Below are 22,420 nucleotides of genomic sequence, written 5' to 3' on the forward strand. Positions count from 1 at the left end.
TCGCCCGCGGTTGCCTCACTGGAGACCCAGACGAAAAGCAGGCCCTTGTCTGCAAAGCCCTCCCGTCGAGGTAGTCCGATGGCCAAGGGGTGCGAACTTGACGACGAACGAGATCGTCCTCAATCTCTCGCTGGAGTCGAGCAACAGCTCTTCACAAGTATCAAAGTCTGCAACTTCTTTTTAAATCATTGCATCTTCCTCCTCAGGACGTTTAACTATTTCCATCGGCTCAGCCGGACAATCCGGAGCCTAGGCGAGAGCTGCTACTGTGGGGCAAAGTCGCTTCCGTAGTTTCGCGGAAAATGGCTAACCCTCGAGTTTTCTTCGATATAGCCATTGGCGGACGGCCAGCAGGTCGAGTCGAATTTGAACTGTTCAAGTCTATTGTTCCCCGTACAGTAGAGAACTTCAGGGCACTTTGCACTGGCGAAAAGGGTGTGGGTGTCTCGGGTAAACCGTTGTGCTACAAGAACTCAACGTTCCACAGGATAATTCCTTCCTTCATGTGCCAAGGAGGAGACTTCACAAGATTCAATGGGACAGGAGGAGAAAGCATTTACGGCCGGACTTTCGCTGATGAGAACTTCAAGCTGAAGCACACGGAGCCTTTCCTGTTGTCTATGGCGAACGCCGGCCCGAACACTAACGGGTCCCAATTTTTCATTACGACTGTCCCGTGTCCGTGGCTCGATGGGAAGCATACGGTTTTTGGCAAGGTCACCAGCGGACAAAACGTGATAAAGATGATGGAGGGTCAAGGAACACAGTCCGGCAGCGTGAAGCAGTCTGTGGTCATCACTGATTGCGGGGAAACCAAATAGATGCTGGCAAAATGAGAAAGTTCAGTGAAGAAACTGTCTTATCTCGTGCAGGGCGAAGAAGAGGTACAGGTATGAGAACGGATGAACGCTCTAGTGATTTGGGTGGCTCGTTAAACATTGCTGTTAGTGAAAAGACGCATTACGCCTTGCTGAGCAGACGTGCCTCCCTGACGTGGCCGGTCGTCGTTTTTTGTGGGTCCTGCTGCTCATGAGAGGGATGTCTGACATGGGAGCGACTGGGGCGATGGGATCAAGACGCTTCATATAGAACTTCGGAGTAACTCCTGTCTCAGAGTCTATTTGTTGTAGTGGCACATATGAGGACGACAGCTATGTGGCGATCGGAATTGTGCAATTTCTCCCTCAACAACCTGTTTTTGCGAGGGAGGGGTTGCTTATTTCGGTTACATTTGGCTGAGGTAAGGCGCTGAGGGCGATGACCTATTTCTGAAGGCCGTTGCCAGTACTTGGGAGCTTATGTGGTGACCTCTCAAGTCACTAATTTGCGAACAGGTGTTTGTCCGCGTGCGCATTCTCCTTGAGTCACGTGCCGCTTCTGTCGTTGTATTGTGTTACATACAATATATACAAATTCGCTGTATGCGGACGTTTGTTTCTCCGAATCTCTTTTAGTATACGTATGTTAAGAGCGCAGAGCTAGTCCCGGGAGCGATCGCCCAGCATATCAACACTGGATGCTTCATACCCGTGAACGGTAACGGACAGGCACTTCCGGTAGATCTAATTTGTGCCGCAGTATATTTCAGACAAGTTCTGGTCATCTCCATCACTATCATTCCTAGTGAAAAACAATTGAGCGCGCCTTTGTTTTCTAGAATAATACACCGGTACACGGTGTCTCCTCTTCGTTACACATACGTCATCCTATAGAATGGCAACCCTCGCGCAAGTACAGCACCTGTGCAGGCGCAGCCGTGCTTAGGCGAGATTTTTCTGGTCGTTGGCAAGGAATCGCTTACCGGTTGTTTCAAGCCATTGGGCTCCTGCACAGAGCTAATGGCGGCTGGGAACTCTAGGAATTACACATTAGATTTACCATAGCGATCCATTCGAGACCTCAGTTCCTCGGGCGAAAGGGAAGAGTAACCGTTCTGTGTCATGAATTCAGCCAGTTCCTTTCTGCGATCACTCGTCGCGTTGAGGTGGCTAAACAACGCTTGCGTCGTTCGAAGTTTAGGTGACAGCAGTGGCGCAACGCTGGACAGTTCACATTCTTGTGTTGTTGCAACCTCCTACGGGAAACAGAAATTTTCTCGGAGTGGCATCGACACAAGTGGCACGTTCGCCTACGATAAAGGCTTTCGGATCACTCCTCCCGTTCAGAACGTCAAGATAAACCTTCTTGGAGCTTGGGTTAGTTTTGTCCCAAGCGACATTCAGGAACGCCTTCATCGCGACGAGAGGTAGTTCTGCTCCCATGGATTTTTGCCGGCGGTCAGTTTTGCAAGGGAAGGCAGCGGCTTACCTTTACCCACGTGATACCTGCAAGGAGGGGGATCAATTCCAGTATTGAGTTTTTTACCTTCCAGACTACTTACCATGAAGGGTTCTTGACCATGTTTCGGAAATGCGAGTCCCCAATCTGCACCAACAACTGGTGTCAAAGCGGCACTTGATGTCATCGGAGATATGGCGGGTTTACATTTCGGGGTTGCGCCAGCGCTGTTTTTATGTCAGCCTGCAGGGCTGGATCCGGTTGTGCCAAATCGAGCCCCTCCTACAAAGCGGCTCTGAATCTGCTTTCCATGTGTGTCACTGTTATACTCACGATGCCAAGAGAACGGTCGAAGCTAGACAATGCCACTTCATCAGTGCAATGGTAGAAGAGCCGGTTCGACGGGATGCTGGCCACATAGTTGCTCAGCAACGCCGTTGCTGTTGCCTCATCATATGGAATACCACTGGCAGCAAGAGCCAGAGCAAATTCACCAAGGTCACCGCCTGCGAGTCAAAAATTCTTGTGTCTCGTGTGGCTGTGTTTTTTGATACCTTACCAGGAGTGCTCAAGGACGCCTCCGTGACACGGTCGTCCATACATGAAAAATGTTGTTCTTTTACCCGTCCAAAGGTAACATCGGATGGTTGGCCCCAGTTCGCCCGCACTTCAGCTGCATTGAGTCCGATTGTAGAAGAGTGATCTTGATGTATTTTCACTTTGCTCGGATTGCTATTGACACAAGAACAATATGACCAAGGCGGGCGCAATCAACGTCGGCGATACCTTACCAAAGTGGAGCGATCTGGGCTAGGGTCCTCTCAACATCCGTCACGCCTAAAAATCAGCTCGTGTCGCCTGCTGGAAGGCACCAGTTCGATCCAAGATCGGCTAGTCTACCTTCATTGCAGTTGCATACTGCTCGGTACGTTTTCCCATTTAGTGTCAATGTTCCTTGAACGAATGGTTCTGCGCCGGGTTCGGCTGCTTGAACAACCACATATAGACCGGCCGAGAACAACGATGCCACTGTGATACGGGAGAAAAACGACATGGTGGCTAGGAGCGTTGGTCGGTGAGTAGCCGGTCACCAAAATAACAATAGCGTCGATCGCTGTCCGGAGTCCCTTTTTCAGTGACACACTGTGACGGCCGAGTGTATATACTCTGCCGGTATTGTCTAGATAAAAGGCACGTGAACCGTCGCTGACTCCTTAGGTGCGATAAGGCTGGTGAATATTTTTTCCACCCGTTGACGATGCATTTCGTCTTTGATCATCATGCCGTGGATCCGTATCCATCCGGTGTCGTCCTTAGGCCCAGCTTGTTTTTTCAAAATGAAAACGTAATATAGAAGGGGGCCGACTGTTGCTACTGGGGTGGGGCATCATATCTATTCGGGTGAAAGGACACTGGCATTTTGCAAGAACAAGAGGTCCCAGATAACTCCGGGAACTTGTTTTTGGCTTTTCCCTTTGCCAAGTGAAGCCTCAGAAAGGTGGTGGCCTAATACGTTAGAGTTCGGGAGCTTTACAGACACAACACCCCCAACAAGAACGGACTCGGTCTGTGCCAGCGCGGACTGTTTTTACTTCATTTGCAGGTTTCGGTAACCTTGCCAGTCCGCAGGAGGCACTCCATCCAAGCTTTTCAAATAGTTGAGTAAATGCAATGAAGGGCCATCGTCTGGCATCACCATGAGACATTTCCTGGCAAACTCTTCTGCTTTACTCCACTCTCCCCGCAAGTAGTTTTCTAGGGCTTGTCTCCACATTGCTTGGAACTCCACGGTTATTCCTCTCTGCATCATCGCAATGTCTTGATCCTGCCAACAACCCCCGGCATGCAGACACAGAAACTGGAGAAAGTGTTTTCCTCTTGTACGTGTGTATGCATATATGTCCGTTCCACAGATACGCCTGCCACAATAAAGCCGCTTACCACCATAAACATCCAGTCGACGTTTTCGCTTGTTTCTAAAGCATCATCCGGTGGATGGAATTTCCCCAACTTGGGGTGATCAAGTTGGGACCCCTCAAAAGCTGCAGAAACAGGGAAGTCTTGATCAAACGCAGATATTATCATTGGTCAGCAACAGAGTCAGCTATAGGAGTGCAAGCGGAAGTTGTCAAAGGCACCTTCCACAGCGCGATGTTCTCGTTCCGGCGTACCATCTCTTAGATTGTCAAACGTGAATATTTTAATTGGACTGTGAGTGCCTTTAAGGACAACACAGTCGACTTGCCGACACCGAGACTGTGCTTGCGCACAGAGGTTGGACTGGAATGCGTCAGAGAACAAAATATTCACTCCGAAGTGGCGAGTCGCACTCAGTAGGCGTGCTGCCAGATTCACGTGAGGGGAGAAATATGACGCGTCGATTTTGAACTTCGAGCCGATGACTCCTGTGAGAATCAGCATTTTCACATCAACAAGCGTTGTCGGTACAGTTTGCGGGCACGCCCCATTTAATCATCGTCATCTAACTGGAGCTACCAAGTTTAATACATCTAAATGGCGTAGGTGGTGTGGTGTGTGGGTGTGGTGTGTGTCTTCCCACCTTGTATTGCCCAGCCACAGTGGAGACCGAGATTCAGATGTACAGTGTATCCAGCGCCGAAGCGGGGGATTATTTTCGGATGTTTTGCATACGTCGCCAAGTCTGAAGCACGACCGAATTCCGCTGCATGCCACGCAAAACGGGATGACAACAGGCAAAACAGACAGAGAACATTACTCGGCAGTCTGTTGTCCAATAACTAAACCACTCTGGTCAGAACGCAGGACCTGAATGGAAACATGGGCTCACCAAGGACTTTCAGAAATGCAAAGAGCGACTTGTTGCATAAGTCCTTCACCTTTTTTGCAGCTGTATCGCTCTGGGAGTTCTTGCCGAATCCTAACACCGACGTGCGGGCGAGGGACTTATTATCAGCCTGATATTAATGAGGCAAGACCGCCGGTCGCATCAGCTGTGAACGAGATGCCAGAGTCCCCACTGCGCTAGAAAAATTCGACGTGGTCAGTTGGCTCACCGCATCCCTCTCTTCGTCGTCGTCCACAAGCCAAACAACAAAAAATGAGTCACCGATATTTTTGTTCGTTGTTCCTCCCCACTCGTTGACACAGTGGTGGACTATCCTAGCAATTTTATTGACGAAGACCATGACCTGCAAGAAGCGTAGTCCAAACAGGACCTATGAGGTATTTTCGAGAGAAACAATATGGGAACAGACCCCATCGCCGATGAGCACAAATTGTAGAAGCAACCGGCATTTCAGGCATTTCGAGCACGAGTCTATCTGCGTGTGGCACTTACTTCCTCTGAGAGGCATTCTGTAATATCCTGGAAGTTGACGATGTCCGCGAACCCATAGACGCCGTGAACCTTCTTCCCCGGGATGAGCAAGTCCAGACTGCCCCCTTCAGACGACATGTTCTGGGCAATGATCTCCGCTCCAGCTTGGCCAAAACCTAGCTGAAAAACAAGGCAGTTCACGTTTTGTAGAAAGGGCAGCCCGATGATCTGGCCTTAGGTGACATTACGACGAGGGAAACACAAACGCTGGAATCCGCTCTCGGTCTCCACCTCGTAATTTGTGGGAGTGCGATTTCACGTATTTGGCGAAGTCTCCCTGTAGACCGTGCCGCCCGTGATTCGGGTACTATCCACTAGATCTCTCATTAAGGGCAAAAGGCAACGATAGGATTCTATCTCATCAATTGCAACAGTCGTGTTGCGCCCCGAAGGAGTTTCGCCTGCAGGAGACAGAGCTGTCCCGTATGGAGTGATTTCTCACCTGCATCAGGCCTCCTATTTTCAGGATTGTGTTTTCCAGCATGCTTGTTTCAAGCTGAGCAACCACAACAGTATCACAATCCCGCGCCACTCTTGACCTCGTACGCCAATCTTTCTCGAAAACTGCGCTGGGCTCAGGCATAGAAAGCAAGAGGATAGCTGCCAGACTACAAGCGCTGCCTCGAACAGAAACCCGATTTTACTACAGTAACAACGAGGAATAGAAAGTTACTGTCCTTAGTTTAAGGCTCCACCTCGCATTTTCTCGCTGCCGAGCGAAACAAGACCGATTGTTCGTGGCGCTCAGCAATTCGAGAAGATTAAAGGCAACAGCGTGTTCGAATCAGAGCTTGGTGGAGTTCAAGGCCATCCCATACCTTGCTCTCATTCTTGTGCTTCTTCGAGGTGGCAACTTCGTCATTGCCAGTGACCTGAGGCCGCTTTAGAGGATCTCGTGCCAGCTGTTTGATGATTTGGACCATCTTTTCTATGGGCTCGATAACTAATGTATGCGTGAAGGAGCTGAACAGGAAAGAGCCTAACAAACCCCGACCCCCCAAAAGAAGAGGTTTAACTCTACATATGCACACGATTATAAATATTGTACAGGCGCGTATGTATTTACGAATTTATGTAAGTAGGTTCGCGCATGGTTTTTGTCGGGCCTTCCCCTGGTATGGAAGGCTGCCGGCATTTGTACCGCTTAGATTTTATGTCCTCACCAAGGCAAAGAAGAAAGACGATCAGCAGCGTGACAAGCATCTGCTGAAGTGCTTCCAGCTGCTTCCCTGTCCTATTCTCGAAGACAGCTCGGCATGAGATGTGCATACACGCCGAGTCCTCATCCGTACACTCTTCAGGTACGAACACAACTTCTTGGAGCTGCACAAGAAAAAGACCGAGTGAAGGCAAGTAAATCGGGGAACGCAGCGAGCACGGTCAAAGCAGGGATACATTCTTTTGCGAGTATATATGCAGTTCAAACCTTCCCTCTGCAGACCACGCGAACCCCGTAGCCGAAGTCAAGGACCGCGAGACTTCTACTGCTGTTTCTAGCGGAGACGCTTTGATTTTCGTGAGGATATACCTCTGTTTTCCTGTAAGTACAGTTTTGCAAGGTTGGATCTAACCACGAGACACACTCAGGCTGTGAAACCCATTCACCTGCAAAGAAATGCGTACCGCAGAAGAACCAAGAAGGCCAAGATCCAATAACGTTAATAGGAGGCAACTTAAAGGCATGCCACCACCTCATTTGTCTTTTCAGGGCAGTGGATACCTTTCCTCTGCAGCACTGGAGCTGCGTTTGCATTACATCCAGACAGAGAACGTATGCGTGTACATGTATACGTATTAAGATAGATGTATATGTTTACGCTTCCTCGTGTTGAGAAGGAGATAAGCATATCAGCCTCTGACAAATTATATCTGCGTGTAGAGATGTATGTATCTGGAGCTTGTGGGCTGATGGCAGCGCCGGTGTAGGCTGTGCACTTACCATCGCCGGAAGTTATTTTATTCAACGTTCTAACTCTGCCTCCACCTTCTAGGTCCGGCACCTCAAGGGAGAGCATCTGTCGCTCAAACGGCTCTCCGTTCAGGTGCATTCCTTTGTAACTCTCTTTGTAAACCCAGAGAAGTTTCTCCCAGCCTTCTGCAGTCAACCAGCCTTTTTCAGCTGAGCACAGAATACGCAATAAGTGCGAGGTGAGGGCAAATAAGTATCCGAGCGTGATGCCGTTTGTGACAAGTTGATACGTGTCCTGCTGTGTGTCCTCGCCCGCTGTCGTTCTCATCGCCAGATGGTGCAGGCTGTGCCTGTCTCCTTCGCATCCCTGAATTTTCAGTCTACGTCTGAAGGTACGAAGGATGTGGGAGTGACGCCTACTAACGTTTGTTGCCGGCGATATTCAACTTTGCACATGGGAAGTCCCAGCCATGCTGAGTGCAGCTCTCTTGCGTATGACTGCTGCCAAAGTAGAAGAGCATGGGAAGGCCCGCGGTCGCGGTATTGTCTTCCTCGTCAGGCATGAGCCTGGCCGATGCACGCAACGGCGGAGCAGCGACACAACGAGGCCAGTTTTCTGTGCACGATCCCTGCGCAAGAGGGCGTCGTTGTCCATTGCTCCACACCACGTGTCTGTCGGCCTTCCGTGATCAGATTTACTTACAGTGGCTGAACGGTCAAGATTAGCAAGATGCTCACGACCACCTTTCGAGTATTTGAATCGGATAGCGTTTTGCTGAGTCTGCTTGCCTCGACCTTCTGACTTTTTGCCGGCCCTGTTTGTTGAGCTGCGTCCTGATTGGAGAGCACGTTACCCACAGTCAACAGCACGTGCAGTAGCCTGTCCTATTCACGGGTTCTGTAGAAGTAAGTAGCCGGCTCGCTGTCGTTATCTGTATGTTACTGTGATGCTCGCCTCACTGCGACGCATTCCCGAAGGACCGAATCTGGATACTCCGCTACCTTTTCGAGTGGAACTGAGGACAGTCACTCTACTACCATTAGCCAGGGGCATGCATGTGTGTTGCTTGTAAAAGCTACAGGCCGACTGGGGGCTCCTCCGGTGATCGAGGAGAATTGAAAATTCGCCTCCTCCCGTGGAAAGCCAAAGAATGATTCCCCGCAATAATATGGTAGAATTTTGCTCTCGGACCTGTGACGGGGGTGTACCGACGTTACTGTCAGCTTCATCATCTTCATTTCGTTTGTCCTTTTGAAAGTACGCGAAGACATCGGACATTTTAACAACGCGGATCATTCTGTTGATCCTGAGGATCCGTGTCACCCTGCCGGTCCTCGCACCTTGCATTTACAGCAGTACACGCAGGAATCACATCTTCATTGACGTCATCTGCAGGAGTAACCGGTTGCAGGGAGGGATATAAACAGGGGTTATGTCGCAGTCACAAGCTGTCGTCGAGCAACGCTCACTCGGGCTGGGAATTTCGCCTGACTATTGCCATTTGTCCTTATCTTTATCAGCGTGGCACCCTTTAGTCGAAAGAGAAAAACATTGGCTTTCAATCATCCCAGCTGACATATGTGTATTTTGCTAATTGGTAACTTTGTAGGAATACTAAGTACTTCGGCAAGTACTTCAAACGTGCACCATGGTATAAAGTTGTATAGTTGCCGCTTTGCTCTTGTTGTTCTCGTTCCTATTCGCTTTCTTCCCTCTTTTCCCGCCCCCGTGCCTTCCGTCCGGCTATTTTGGGCATCGATACACGGAATCGAATATGGATGGTTCTTGTAGCTGCGTCGAAGACAGGTGTCAATCTCACCAATTCTCCCGGCCCTGCCAGCCCTGGCTGCGGACGCTCCTACATGGGAATTGCGATCTGTTTTCGTGTTCAAGAGAAATGCGTATATTGGGTCGACGATCCATGGAACGTCGAGACAGAGAGAAGCAGTCGCAATAACGTCCAACCAGAAAAAGAAACTCCACTTATAGTTTTCGTCGACGAGAATGGTGACAATCATCTCTGCGAGGAAGAGGACGAGTGATACGATGAACCCAATTTGGAAGGCGGTGTCTGCTGATTTATCAAAGAAAGCTAGTTGAAAGTCGTTGCCAAAGAGAGCGAAGAAGACGTTCAGCGTCGAAATGGCCAGCACTGCACATAGGCAACAGCGAATCAGAAAAAATGCTGAATGAAACCGTCATTTTCTATTTAATGAGATAGCGAAAACTGTATGAATATTTTATGAATGTTTCGCGGTAGTGTCTAGCAATGGGTGCGCAAAAACGTCTTCTCCTCTTTTCGGAGCGGAGTTCAGCCAACACTACAAGCGCAACCTGATTTTGTGATGTGATCTGAGATTCTACATGGAACAAGAATGAGGAATTCACTGACCCGTCATGCCGACAGGATTCTCGTGTTTGAGAATTCCAGCCAGGCGGTCCCGCAAGCTCTCTTTGGGCTTCCCCTCTGTCATCAATGCATCGGTTTCTGAATGCATGGGGCCGTCATTTTCCTTGTTCCCGTTTGTCCGCACATAGTCACGATTTGCCATCGTCTCTGCTTTCCTTGTAGGGAGTCAGGAAGGACACCAATCTTTCGACTGCGTTCACGATGATTCGCCACGTTTTGAAACCTTTGTGACTTGACTATGGAGTGAAGAGAAGAGGAGACGATTGAGTGTCGTGGAAGCCTGAGTACGGGAAGGTGTGTTCCGGTATAAAGAACTGATATTCGATTGGCGAAGAGTGCGCCGAAACCGAAAAGGCGCGCCTGCGGCAGGTAGTCGACTGTTGTCAGCCGTCATTCGCTGTACACAAACTGGCTGACTGGAATTTTGATTTTTTCATGCACCGGGTACTACATGCACCAAAGAAGGCGAGTCTTGGTCTACAGCAGGTACATGAGACTACAGTCAGGCATGCGGTCGCCTGGGGCTCCGCGGTAAGAGGCCCAGACAGAGAGATCCGCACCCTTCCTGAAGTGAATCATCGTTTACGATATTGCCGTACTGATGGAGAATGTTGTGATCTGCGCAGCAGTGACAACACAGCATACTCAACGACATATGTGTCACTCGAGCGCGGGTGCTGGACGGGATGTTTTGGTTTCGCCGCTCAAAATTGTCTACATATCGGCCACCTCGGAGTTGGGCGATCTGCATTTTCCAAGGAAAAACAACCAGCTGCTCTCTCTTCGCATGTTTCTATGAAAAGATTCCCTGCATGCAATACCAACAGCACACGAAGTTGGGATCGAGCCTTCAAGCCTTGTGGTCTGTTGTATACGAAGAAACTGAAAAGCCATGTTGATCCATCAGCTTCTTTAGTGTTAGTTTATAAATTTCATAACTCGGTGTGAGTGCGAGCTCCATTTTTCTAGAAGCACAGGAAAAGCGAGGCAATCTCACCGTTGCTCTTGAGCATGCACCCGCTCCTTCCATGAGGACTCTTATCTAGGTTCCCCCGGGACCTTCCCGCCATGGTCGGATGTTGTGATTGTGGGTCACGTTCGAACAAGGTTCATTGGTATATCCTGTCGACATACCGTGTTGTCCTTTGTAAAAAGGCGCTTTTTAGAGAGGAAGCAAAACCCAATACTGTCACTACCGCCACAAAAACGCATATCTATGCATCTATGCACGCTGCGAATCAGCTGCACATCAACTTCACGCTCCCTCCCTTACGTTCTCATGGACCAGTACACGGGTTCGTGTTGCCTAAAGAGATGTGTTGCAAACTAGTCTAACCACCATTCGTTGCGTATAGGGAACCCACTCGAGAATGAGCCCAGGAACTCACGAGTAATGGCCCAAAGACGGATGTAATCTTCGCCCGACAGCCGGCCTCACTACGAACGAGCTGATGTTTCAGTCGCGCTTGGCTTTGTCCGATGACCACGAGCGCACCTGCTGGGTCCTCCGAACACTCCTGTGGATGCGGCAGGCCCGTCGTACGTACCTGGAAATCAGAGTCTTTTATTATGTCTGGATGCTCATGTGCACGGATTACTGGTAAAATAAGCTTATCATGCCGCAGATTTGCTTTCTGATGTGAACACTGGTCGGCCTACGGGAAGTTGCCTCCCTGTTTGTATAGCCTTGAACCCGGTGTTGTCTTCCCGCGGTTCAGGCGGAAGCGCTTAACTGTGTTCCTCTGCCTGCAGCCGCCACAGGTTGTGGGCCGCAGAGGCAAGGTTTTCTGTCCAACTCAGCTCCGCTTCTGTGGGGAATCGAGACGTCTGACAGCGGTGCACATATACGGGTTGCTCTACTCGTCAACCGAGTATCTCTGTCCTCAATTAGATGCCCGAGAACTCCACTCTAGCGTCTTTGCACTTCTTGTGGATCAACAGTCCACAGCGCGCGCCGGAAGATGCAGTGCCGGCGTTACGCGTACCGCACCAGCGACACGAAAGTTCCTTTCCCATACTAGCATTACCGCATGATGGCTGACGGGCCCCCACAGAAGAAGCGCTGTTCCAATTTGGATGACACGCTGGAGCATTTCTGGATCACGAAACCAGTCCATGTGACGATGTAAAAACCCTACGTCGGAAATAACCTGCTGTGCAGCGCCTCAGGAGCCATTGATAAGGCAGCTTGGTGTTTCTTGAATGAGAAAGCGCGAGAAGACCCTCTCCTGAAGTAAACGGTCAGGCGTACTCCATCCGCGTATGCACATCCATGTGTGCATTGTCGTGCATACAAATGCAGATGTGCAGAAGGATCCCAAAACGACAACCGTTACCGTCACGGGTGGTACCTAACCCGAACAGCGGCCAACACGCGTTTCGCTGCTCCTCTCATACGGCTGAGAAACCGAGGTGGTATTTTAAGTGTGTGTATGTGGCAAGAAAGGGGGCAAATATTGTGAGTCTCTTCAGTCCCTGTAATCCCTTGAGCTTGTCACTCCTCCTCCACAGATGGATGCTGGTACAAGAATGGGTAGTCTTCCGCTCAGGACTTGCTTACTCCAGAACAATTCAACAGACAACACCCCAGAGACGCACGCCAGCGGGTATCTCACGTGTCGGGGCCTTCATGAGGCAACGACGTAGTTCCCTCCTAGGCGGGGAAGCATTCCAGGATAATATAGCATCTTAAGAGCCCAGTCAGAGCTACGGAAAGTAGCAAACCTTAGTTCAGTCCAATCGCCACAGTTCCACTGTCACCGTAGCCTGACACGCAAAAGAGTCTTCTGGAGACACTGCACTGTACACGTTTTATCGCTGTGCAACTACTGCAGCACGGGCCGTCCCAGCATGAACTCCAGCATCACCGGTCTTCTACGAGTCGTTTCGTAGTGTTTGCCTCCAGAACAATCGCGTCGTCTTCGATATTCCCCTCTCCAGGGTCGACTAAGGCAGATAAGCTCGGTGATGCCTGCATCCCCTTCAGCTGTCGGAGAACACGCCGCGGCCATTAGCATGGGCAAAAAAAAGTTAGCCCGCATTCACGAGCATAACCCTCCCTGTTCACGCCACGCCACAAGGCCCAAGACCTTTGGCTCACCAATACCACGGGATGGCGTTTCGCATCCAAAAGTTGGACAAATCTACTCTCCAAAATCCGTTTTTTCCCTGCGCACCTGGAACGAAAAAGGATAGGGGAAGTCTGATGAACCAGAAAACACTTCGGAACCCCTTCAGCGCTCAGGGTCATCCCACACGACCGCATAAGAGTATGTGTCTGAAGCAGCGAGCATGCAAGACGTTGCCGGCGATGGTAACGGTCGAACGCACCCCGTTAGTAAAAGCAAACCACTGTTCTCCACAGAACCTGTTCTTCCATACTGGACGAGCGAAACTTCCTCCCCTGGTCCGCTACAGTTGAATGGTCGGCGGACAAGATCTAGCTTCAAGAAAATGCCCGCATGTGGGGGAACATCTGTCCCTTGTACCGTTTCGATGCCACTCCTCTCCCAGGACAGAGAAACGCCATACCCCCCGACGAGTGCTGTGCAGCAGTGCAAACAGTTATACCATGATCTCTGTAGGTAAGACATTGGATTATTCAATTGTTCGCGGCTTTTCCCTCTTGTGATGGGAAACGCACCGGAAAATCCTAGTGAACTCCATCACTCCGTCGACTCTCACCGGAATCTACCCGAAAATATCTTTAAACAAGTTCAGTCGGAAACCACAAAACGGCATCACAATGTGGCTAAACCCGCCTTCGTATCGAGAACACAAAAAACGGAAGTGCCTTTCTAGGGCAAAGAAACGGACCCCTGCTACACAAAACCGCTGCACGTCGTCGGCACTGGGTCTCCCATTTGACGTTCCATAAGAACTCTAGTCGAGCTTCTTCAAGAAAAAGTAAACCTCACGCCCGCCCTCGTTGGCTGAGTACGAGAGCAGCAGGAGCGCGAGAAGAGGCGGCGTCTTGATCTGAATCGATGCAAGAATTGCTAGTTGTTGCAAGCTCATCGCGCATTCGCCGCGCCGACATAGTCGTCAGGAAGACTCCAACGAGGCCGAAGAGAGACCAGAAGAGGATAAGCTGCACGCCAACCGCACCGAATCCACGGTTTCTCAGACGATCAGTGGTGACACGACCCTAACGTCTGAGCCTTGTATGCATCCACACAACGTTCAGCAGAGGGTAGTCATCGTCTCGGCTTTCCTCCTGGGGCAACGGGAGCAGACGCATTCGCGTCTTGACTCTTGAAACAAACGGGAGTGGATATGTATTACAGTGTGTGTTGCGTAGCTAGCACTTGGAAATACACACGCTCGACACCGGGAATCTCATAACGGAACGTCGTTTCTGGCACTGCGAATAATCCGCCAACGAGCATTCAGCGCGATGCAGCGAATGGAAAGGGCTCCAAGGCCGTCAACCTGTGTTTGTGCTTCTTCCAGAGAGTCGCGCGCCAGGTCTACGTGAAAAGGTCGCATTTTATCGAGTGGCACTTTGCACTACGTGCATGCGCTGCCCTAAGAAATGTGTTTGCAGGTAATTCATCCCCTTTCTCGGCAACGACAACGTACGGCAAAGGACTCACTCTCATGCCGACGACATCTCCTTTCACGAAATCCATCACAGCGCCTGGAAGAAACGTGCCTGCGGGGCCGGAAAGAAAGAACCGAGAGAAAGATATGTCCAGGGGGGAGTTCATCATTGCGTTCAAAGGGTCACGCCGCAGTCACAACTGAACGACAGTGAGGTATCCCCGGAAAGTAAGAAAACTGAAACTCAACGTTCTGAAAGGATACACTTCAGCCCGCGAACAACGGGACGCTGCCAAACCCCTGTACCGAGTACAGCAGCGGTTGCCCCCTTTTTTTCCTGCACTGGCGTGGGTGACTTGCACACTCCCACGGGCGAATATATATATACATATATACATACATGTACACACAAATGTGCGAACGCCACTCGTGAGTTTCTGCTGTACGCGTCCTGCCCGTGAGGGTAACTGGTGTGGCTCTCCGGGCACTTTGCAGTTGCTGTACCCTCAAGTGGAGAGCTTGGCAAAAACTGCCTAGAACCATAGACCAGAACTTCCCCACTGCTGCACGCTGCTCCATACATTGACGCTTGTCTGTTGGGGACAAAGTGAAACGGAAGACGAATTTCAGTCCCCGCCGTTTTCGCTTACCAAGAGCATAGCCGCATATGTTGTACGTGAACATGGACAAGCCGCTAGCGAAGGTGCGGAGCGGTGTCTCGACAGCGGCGATTTGCAGGCCAGTTAGCGGCGGGAGCAACGCGCCCCCGAAGCAGAGCAGAAACCAGAGGGCGAGAACAAAGATCAAAGGATCCGTCGTCATTGCGCCAACAAAGCCTGCGAGACGACAGCAACACCCAGGAGACGCGGTATCTGGAAGAAAAGGGGTCGTCATCGCTCACGAACGTACACCACTGCGATGTGAGAAAGGTAGTTGCATCTACGCACCCATCGCCGCGAACGAACGCTGATTAAAGCGGAAGGAACAAACGAGCCATCCGAGGACACGCGTCTGTAAACAAAATCACAATTTGACTGTGGAAGTTCGTCCATGCCACTGAATCTCTACGGGCATACGCACGTAGATGCACATTCAAACGGCCACGCATGCACGTATAGGTATGCACTTGGCATCGACGTAGGACTTACCGAAAAACACTGCCGCTGCAGCTGCTGCCAGGCAGGCGTGTAACGTTTTCACCTTCGCATCTAGAGTCTTGTAGCCCCCCAGTCGGTCCACCATGACTCCTCCGCCAATGACGCCTGCTGTCGGTGCGCTGGCGGCGACGGCGGCGAAAGCGAGCATTGCGACGGACGGCGTCAGTTGCAAGCTCGACGTGAGGTGCACAGTCCCCCAGAACTGGACGCCAGTGACCACGAAGAGAAGAGCCGAGAGGGTGAAGACCGGTAAGATGTACAGCGGGTTCCTGGACGACAAGAAGACACAGCTGCTGGATGAGACCCAGGAGCAAACGCCGCGTCGCGGTCGTCCTGAAAACCAGTGAAACTTCTACAAAGCGTCGAGCACCCAACGCGGAGTGCGCTGTCGGAGGTAGTGGCTAGCCGCGATGTCAGTGTACACACGACGCCCGGTTCATGAAAAACTGCGGCCGCAGGCACAAACACCGGCACAAAGCAGCGCACAGCCTCTCCTTCAATGAGCGCCTCCGTGCATGCGACCCTCCACCTGCGGCGAACCTTTCGGCTTACAGCGAAGCTTCAAGTGAGGACACATGCACGGCTGCGCCACTTCATTCGATGCGACAGCTTCTCGCGGAACTTTCAGTCCTGTCTACTAGGAGCGAAGAAACGAACGTCGCCTGTTTGTGCACGTGGTTCTTACTTTGCAAGCTGCTGCATCATGGCGTAGGTCGAGAGTGTCTTTTTGTCCCGCCGTTTTCCTGTTCGCTGCACCCAAGGGTTCCCGTCGTCAGACCGCTGTTCGCCCGGGGTTTGTCTCTCGTCGTCTCCATAACATTCCTGTTCAGCCACCATCAAAACTCTCATCTCCCGTCTCGGCGGCCTCACCTTGACAGCGGTGTCTGCTGAGAACCTACCCGCAGGCGACACATACGTGGTGGACCTATTCTGCTGGTCGAGCTGTCTGTACACTCCGCCGCCTCGGCCGCTCCGGCTGTTTGCGGCCCGCCCCCGTCTGCCTGCGTCGCGCACCCTCTCGCCGTTCCACTCCTGCGCGTAGCCCCCCGCCGTCCCCTCGTGCGCCGACAAATGATGCAGATTCATCGAAGGCAGTGCGCCTTCTCGTCTGTGAGAAGCTTCCAAGTCACCCGCGTCTCCATGCAAAGTGGTTTCCTCTTCACTGTCGTTCATCCAGTCGGTCTCTGCAACCGCGAGTCGCCCCAGTTCGTCCGCCTCCTCAGCGCGAGCTTCCTCAGTCGTCAAGTGACCCCGAGGACGCTCTCCCGTGGCGGCGCCAACTGCGTGCCTCAGGGCGAGTGTCCTCGCAGACCTCGAGGCTTCGCTGGGACCAAGAGACTGCTCCGGGATCCTCTTCAGTGGATGCGTGCCGCGACGGCCAGCTTCGTTGCCAGCCGTCGGCGCGTCAAACGCATCATCTTCCTCGTCGAGTTCCGCGCCGTCGAGCTTCGCGCTCGCGTCAATCGCCTCCGACGGCAGCTCCGCGAGGGCCGCCAGAAGAGCCGCGCAAATCACTGCCTGGAGAAGGAACGACCAGCGCCAGTCCAGGAGCAAGTAAATGCACAGGAACGCTGTGACCAAGTAGCCCACCTGCAGGAGGAAAGACAGGACAAAACTGCTCTCCGTAAAGACCCACGCACAGGGTGAAACTGGCCTTTCCGACCGTCACCGAGAAATCCCAGTCGTAATATGGACAACGAAAAATGCCTCACAGAAATGGTCATCGAAGGGCCACCACCAAGTCACACAGAAAACGGTGGATACGATGCGATCGGACGCAGACCACTGTAAAAAATCGCATTTGCGGTTCCACAGCGCTATCCCACCAACGGACACCTCAGGTGACGTGCAACGCTGCCACAGGCCTTCCCCTGTCAAGCGTGCGGAGCCCACAGGGATCTCAGCTCACACGCATGAGAGCCTGGGAGAAGCGTTCAAGTGCCTCGAAGCATCCCGCTGAGGAACGACAGGCTGCCCGCGGGTCCCGGGAAGTCTCGGAGAGACTCCAGATAGCAGACAGCGGTCGCGAGTTCTCAAAAAGTCGCGTACTCGACGAGCCTAGCGGCCGCACCGCAAACGAGCGAACCACATTCTCCCCGCCCGAGTCGTGTTCGCAGGGGGGGCGCGACCACGCGCACCCACGCCGCGGGCCGCCTTTTGCCGGCCACATCGCCGGTCACGACTTACGGTGACTCCAACGACGGCTGCGCCTTGAACGATGCCCATCCACAGAGCTGCGTACTGAGGCGGGGCGAACTCGTCTACCCATACGGGAGCGTAGATGACAAAGGCCGCTTGAGTGATGCCTACGAAGAATCGACTGGTGAGCAGAAGCCACGCCGATGGCGTGAGGTCGTCCACGCCAAACGCCGGAAGCGACGGGAACGAAAACAGATAGCTACTTCGGTTCCTCTCGCCGCTGGACGACGCCGGAGACAGGTGCGCTGTCGATGTGGACGAAACGTCCTCTGGCGCAGGTCCCCGGCTTTCCATGACTGCGGTGGCGTGGTGCGAGGACGGAAACGCGTAGGTGACGATCAAAAGCAACATGGCGACGACGTTGAGAGCCATCGTGGAGATGATCACCGGCTTTGGGTGGTAAACCGCGAGCAGGCGCCCCACAAACGGAGACGCCAGAGTCAGGCCAACATACGGCAGTGCGCCCACCAAACCTGTCACCGGCACAGGCAAAGAGAAACGAAACCGATCAGCTTTGCAGCCCCGATGTCGAGGGACGGGTCCCATCGGGACTGGAGACGAAGTACCTGCGAGCAAGCGAGTCTCTCGCCTTTCGGGAGTGTGCGTGTGTTTCCACACAAGCGAAAATGGTTCCGCCGACTGCGAGCTGCCTGCACTGTACGCGTCTCTATGCATAAAAGCACCAGTGAATACGCGTACACATATGCAGGTGGAACTGTGGCATACTCTCGGCACCTACCCTGCCACGTCGTGGACAAACGGAAGTCGACAGCGATCTGCGACAAGGACGCAGGGACCGCCCCGCAGTCGAAATTCACGAAGACTTCCAGGAGAAAGATGAGGGCGAAGACCAGCGAACAGAGTCGCTGATTTTCACGGGGATGTACACCTGCCTGAAAACAGCAACACAGAACACTTTTCCGAATGTCACGGAAATCATTTTGCGTCTAAAAACAACCAACTTGTTATCCAGGCATGCAGCAGATCCAAGTGCGGTTAAACGTGCGCCGCTCGATAGAGATAAGCATCCCCCGGTCTGAAGGCTCGGAGCGACGGCAGGGAGGAATGCACCAGGCATCTTGAGCGAAACGCGAGGCATTTGACGTCTTGGCTTCGGTCCCAATCTGGAAAACCGGCACAGCAGGAATTTGTACGTTGGTTGCACGGGTGAAAATACAGCTCAGCGGATAGTACATACACTTTGTCTCCCAGGCAGCTGGAACCGGACGGGCCTGAATGAAGTCTGAACCTGCCACTGACAACTTTTTGCCGCGTGCTTTTTCGACGCGCGGACACCCCCGAGCGCTCCTCTGCACGCGACCGTCCGCTGTGCACGCGAGAGTGAAAAGCGTAACGCGCATCTGCTCGCCTGCCTCGGCAGACCAGCCACGCACAGGCCTGCACGTGACACGGTCGAGATTGAGGGACTGAAATGTGTGCGCTCGCTACGAGGCAAAGAGAGTCCCCCGGAAGATTGGAACTTACGCTCGTCTGCTCGACTCCGATGCATTTCCACTTTTCATACTTGTTCAAGTTTGGAGTCGTCTTGTGTTCTTCCCCCTCGAGTCCAGTCCTCGCTCCGCCTCCCTTTGTCCAGAGGAACCGCCCTTTCCATTGCCCGCCTCTCTCGCCTGTCTCTGAATCCGTCATGTGGCCCTCCTTCTGTCGGGCGCGAGGCGACGCATGCGCAGCCTCCGCTTCTGCGTTGAATTCTTCCTGTTCTTCGTCGTATCCGGGTTGAACCTCAGTGAACCCGCCCGGCCCCGACCGCAGTCTTCGCCAGTGTCCGTGAAGCGTCTCTGCAACTGTGGCCACGCGAGCCGCCACGCGGAAGGCGACGCGCGCAGCCGTGGCGGCTGCAGCTCGAGTCGCCGACACTTGGTCGTTTGAAGGCTCAAGCCCGTTCTCTCCGTTTGGGCGCCCGCTACGGCCAAGCGTTCGAGTCTGGCCTGCGTCGCTTGTCCAAACACCGCCAGGTCGTTCGCTGTAGAAGCCTGAGGATGCCGTCCCCGGCTCCGCATCGGCATAGGCTGTCTCCCCTGACTCAGAGCCCCCCATCGCCTTTGAGAACTGTTTCCCACGCAAACCTAAGCGGGCGAATTCCGGGATATCTGTGTCGCATGGGTGACCGTAAAGACACGGCGAGACGCCCACAGAAGCCGGCAGAGTGGGGCACTGTGGAGAGCGAAGCTCTGTCTGTTTCTGCGTCGCAGGGTCCACTGCAACCGATTCGATTTCCGAGTCCACTGGCCGGCCTTGAATGACAACGAACCTTGGCGGGTGCAGGAGTCCAAAGGCCTCTACGGAACGTCCTCGATGGTCAAGTGCGCTGGCGAGAACCGCCGTTCCCGGGGCCGCCCCCGTACAACACGGTGGAGAGTTGGACGAGTCGCGCCGCGTAGACATCAGGGGAGACGGGAAAAAGCTCGGCGAGTCTTCCGTGGCGGGCGGAGTCGCCGGCGCGGGTCTGCTCTCAGTCGCCGTCGCCCTTTCTCCAGCGTGGGCCGGGGTAGCGACAACAACTAAGGCTGAGAACGGGGCAGCAGGTGGACGCCGCTCAGAGTCGTAGGTGCGGTCTCTGTTGTACGGTTCTTCGAGGGGGGAAAACTCGTCCGACGAGAGGCTCAAGCGTTCCCCTTCTCGCCGGCGACGCATTTGAGAGCTGCCATCTCTCGGAGAACCAAACGGGGAGGAAACCAGCCCTGCGGGGACTTGGACATCACTGGCGTACAAGTCGTCTGCATGCAGCCGAAATGCCGTCTCCTCTGCCGGAAAATCAGACATTTCGCTCGCACGGCGGTCAACACGCGTGCCTGTTGACAGTCCACAGGGAACCAGCTCTTGCCTTGGAATTTCACGTCCGGGCGTGTCATCCATAGAACTTTCCGTGCCTGACGGCGAAAGGAGCGCCGTATCGGGCTCTCCAGTCGCACGGAACAAGGTCGGTCCGGTGACGATTCTCGTGTCTCGCGCGAAAGGTCCGTGCACGCCTCCAGTCCCGTCGCAGGAAATTCCCCCCGGACCTCGACGCCCTCCAGAACGCGATGCGGCAGTGTACGAGTCCGCTGTCTCAGCACGAACCTAAATCGGAGACCGGGCGACGGTCGACAGAAGCTCGACGAAGGCGTTTGTTCGCCGGCGAATAAAGGACTCTTGACGAACCCACAACCCGCTCATGGATGCAGTGGAGGAACGGACTCAGAGTGCCGTGATAAATAATCAGCAGGGCCGTTCCGCACTGGATAGGCGGGCGGGGCAGTTCGTGCCCCGGGAAAGTTTATTTGGGACTCGCTTTCGAGCGACTTCCTGACAGGGGCGTCACAGAGTCGAGCACGAGTGGTCTTTTGCCTTGAACGACTCTAGATAGGTAAGTGTAGCGGACAGGTGCGGGTGCTTACAAACGAATCACAAGTCGAAAAAGACAGTCAACACCGTGAGATGAGGGTTTTCCACGACGGCGGTACAGGCCACACGCGGTCACTTCTCTGAGAGACTCGCCGTTCTCTGCCGCTGCCCGGAGACGCAACTGGCTCGTCGGGCCCAACAGAGAAAGTGCCAGGAGAGAGTCCAAGTTTCGGGAATGTCTCAGCGTGTCTCCAGTCGGATGCCGCGCCAGCTCACTCAACGCAATCTGTTCACGGTTTTGACTGGCTGGACTCCTCAGCGAACACTTGTTTGGGTAATGTGGGGCCACCAAAGAACCTAGCACATGGTGAAATGCGGGCTACACTGGAAGGCAAGCAAGCTGCTCATGTTTCCCGAGGTAAAACGAAAGAAAGCTGAGCAAGGCTTGTCACAGGTATCCTGAAAGGAGCACATCGCAAAAAAACTGCGAAACACCCGCTCGAACGCATCATCAAAGACGGCGACTGCCTTTCCGTGGGCTTTCAATGGCTCTCAAGTGACTCCAGAAAACAGGGATACACGTGAGGAAACAGGGAAAAGAGGCAAAATTTGCGCGTGCGGAAAAAGGCAACGACGGAAAGTCGCCGGCGGTCAAACACGCGGGGCTCTGCATGCGTCTCCTCAAAAAATACGCTGCAACGGCTGCAGAACGGCCAGTTCGACGGCTGCATTTTTCACTCCTTAGTCTCAAGCAAAGAACAGGAAAAACGCTTTCAGCTCTCATTTGCGAGGAAATAGGTCAAGACTAAAGTGTTCAGTTTATCCGTAGCCTGTACAGCGCGGCCGAACCTCGCTGTCGCCTGCCGGTGAATCTCCGCAGCTCTTGGGAAGGTCATGAAAAGGCTCAGCTAGGTTTCCAGCTTGTTTCCTGGATGATGTGCGGAAGAGTGATATATGTGTTGAAATCGCGCGAAAAATGCAGCCTATGATTTGTCGCATGTCACTCGGATGTACAGGAACAGGCATCCGCTCCACAGTGCAGTAAGTGGTACTGTAGATGGGTTCTCGGTACGCCTGCGTTGACGCAGCTTTACTGCCCGAACTCCATGCGGCGCACCGAGCAAGGGAGCGCCTGACTCGAAGCATAATGCAGACTTTCTGCTGCGAGGAACTACCAGTGTGCGAGTCTCCAAAAATGTCCCTGGCGCTGGTCTATCAATAC

The 22,420-nt window shown here is 53.0% G+C and overlaps 5 protein-coding genes across 5 annotated transcripts; 1 reads left to right on the top strand and 4 right to left on the bottom strand.

The window, feature by feature from the left end:
• Window positions 1-302: 302 nt before the first annotated feature.
• On the top strand, window positions 303-821 carry NCLIV_031040 (Peptidyl-prolyl cis-trans isomerase,related; the record flags this gene model as incomplete). Its single annotated transcript, XM_003883300.1, has 1 exon — window positions 303-821. One exon carries the CDS (start codon window positions 303-305, stop codon window positions 819-821), a length of 519 nt encoding a protein of 172 aa, XP_003883349.1.
• Window positions 822-1,690: 869 nt separating this feature from the next.
• Window positions 1,691-2,234, bottom strand: NCLIV_031050 (conserved hypothetical protein; the record flags this gene model as incomplete). The annotated part of the gene is made up of 4 exons (XM_003883301.1): window positions 1,691-1,740; window positions 1,802-1,825; window positions 1,879-2,074; window positions 2,133-2,234. 4 exons carry the CDS (start codon window positions 2,232-2,234, stop codon window positions 1,691-1,693), a joined length of 372 nt encoding a protein of 123 aa, XP_003883350.1.
• Window positions 2,235-2,559: 325 nt separating this feature from the next.
• Window positions 2,560-3,331, bottom strand: NCLIV_031060 (conserved hypothetical protein; the record flags this gene model as incomplete). The annotated part of the gene is made up of 4 exons (XM_003883302.1): window positions 2,560-2,783; window positions 2,837-3,009; window positions 3,069-3,114; window positions 3,178-3,331. The coding sequence occupies 4 exons, from the start codon at window positions 3,329-3,331 to the stop codon at window positions 2,560-2,562; spliced, it is 597 nt and encodes a 198-aa protein (XP_003883351.1).
• Window positions 3,332-3,865: 534 nt separating this feature from the next.
• Window positions 3,866-11,025, bottom strand: NCLIV_031070 (putative adenylyl cyclase; the record flags this gene model as incomplete). The annotated part of the gene is made up of 13 exons (XM_003883303.1): window positions 3,866-4,102; window positions 4,219-4,319; window positions 4,449-4,682; window positions 4,838-4,960; window positions 5,087-5,213; window positions 5,313-5,447; window positions 5,597-5,755; window positions 6,078-6,131; window positions 6,454-6,614; window positions 7,575-7,754; window positions 8,283-8,378; window positions 9,365-9,697; window positions 10,953-11,025. 13 exons carry the CDS (start codon window positions 11,023-11,025, stop codon window positions 3,866-3,868), a joined length of 2,013 nt encoding a protein of 670 aa, XP_003883352.1.
• A 2,812-nt stretch (window positions 11,026-13,837) lies between these two features.
• On the bottom strand, window positions 13,838-20,637 carry NCLIV_031080 (conserved hypothetical protein; the record flags this gene model as incomplete). Its single annotated transcript, XM_003883304.1, has 8 exons — window positions 13,838-13,933; window positions 14,551-14,609; window positions 15,148-15,333; window positions 15,646-15,923; window positions 16,340-17,244; window positions 17,842-18,326; window positions 18,593-18,746; window positions 19,339-20,637. 8 exons carry the CDS (start codon window positions 20,635-20,637, stop codon window positions 13,838-13,840), a joined length of 3,462 nt encoding a protein of 1,153 aa, XP_003883353.1.
• Between the last annotated feature and the right edge of the window lie 1,783 nt (window positions 20,638-22,420).

The sequence above is a fragment of the Neospora caninum genome, chromosome VIII (assembly GCF_000208865.1).
Source record: "Neospora caninum Liverpool complete genome, chromosome VIII".
Classification (NCBI taxonomy): domain Eukaryota; phylum Apicomplexa; class Conoidasida; order Eucoccidiorida; family Sarcocystidae; genus Neospora; species Neospora caninum.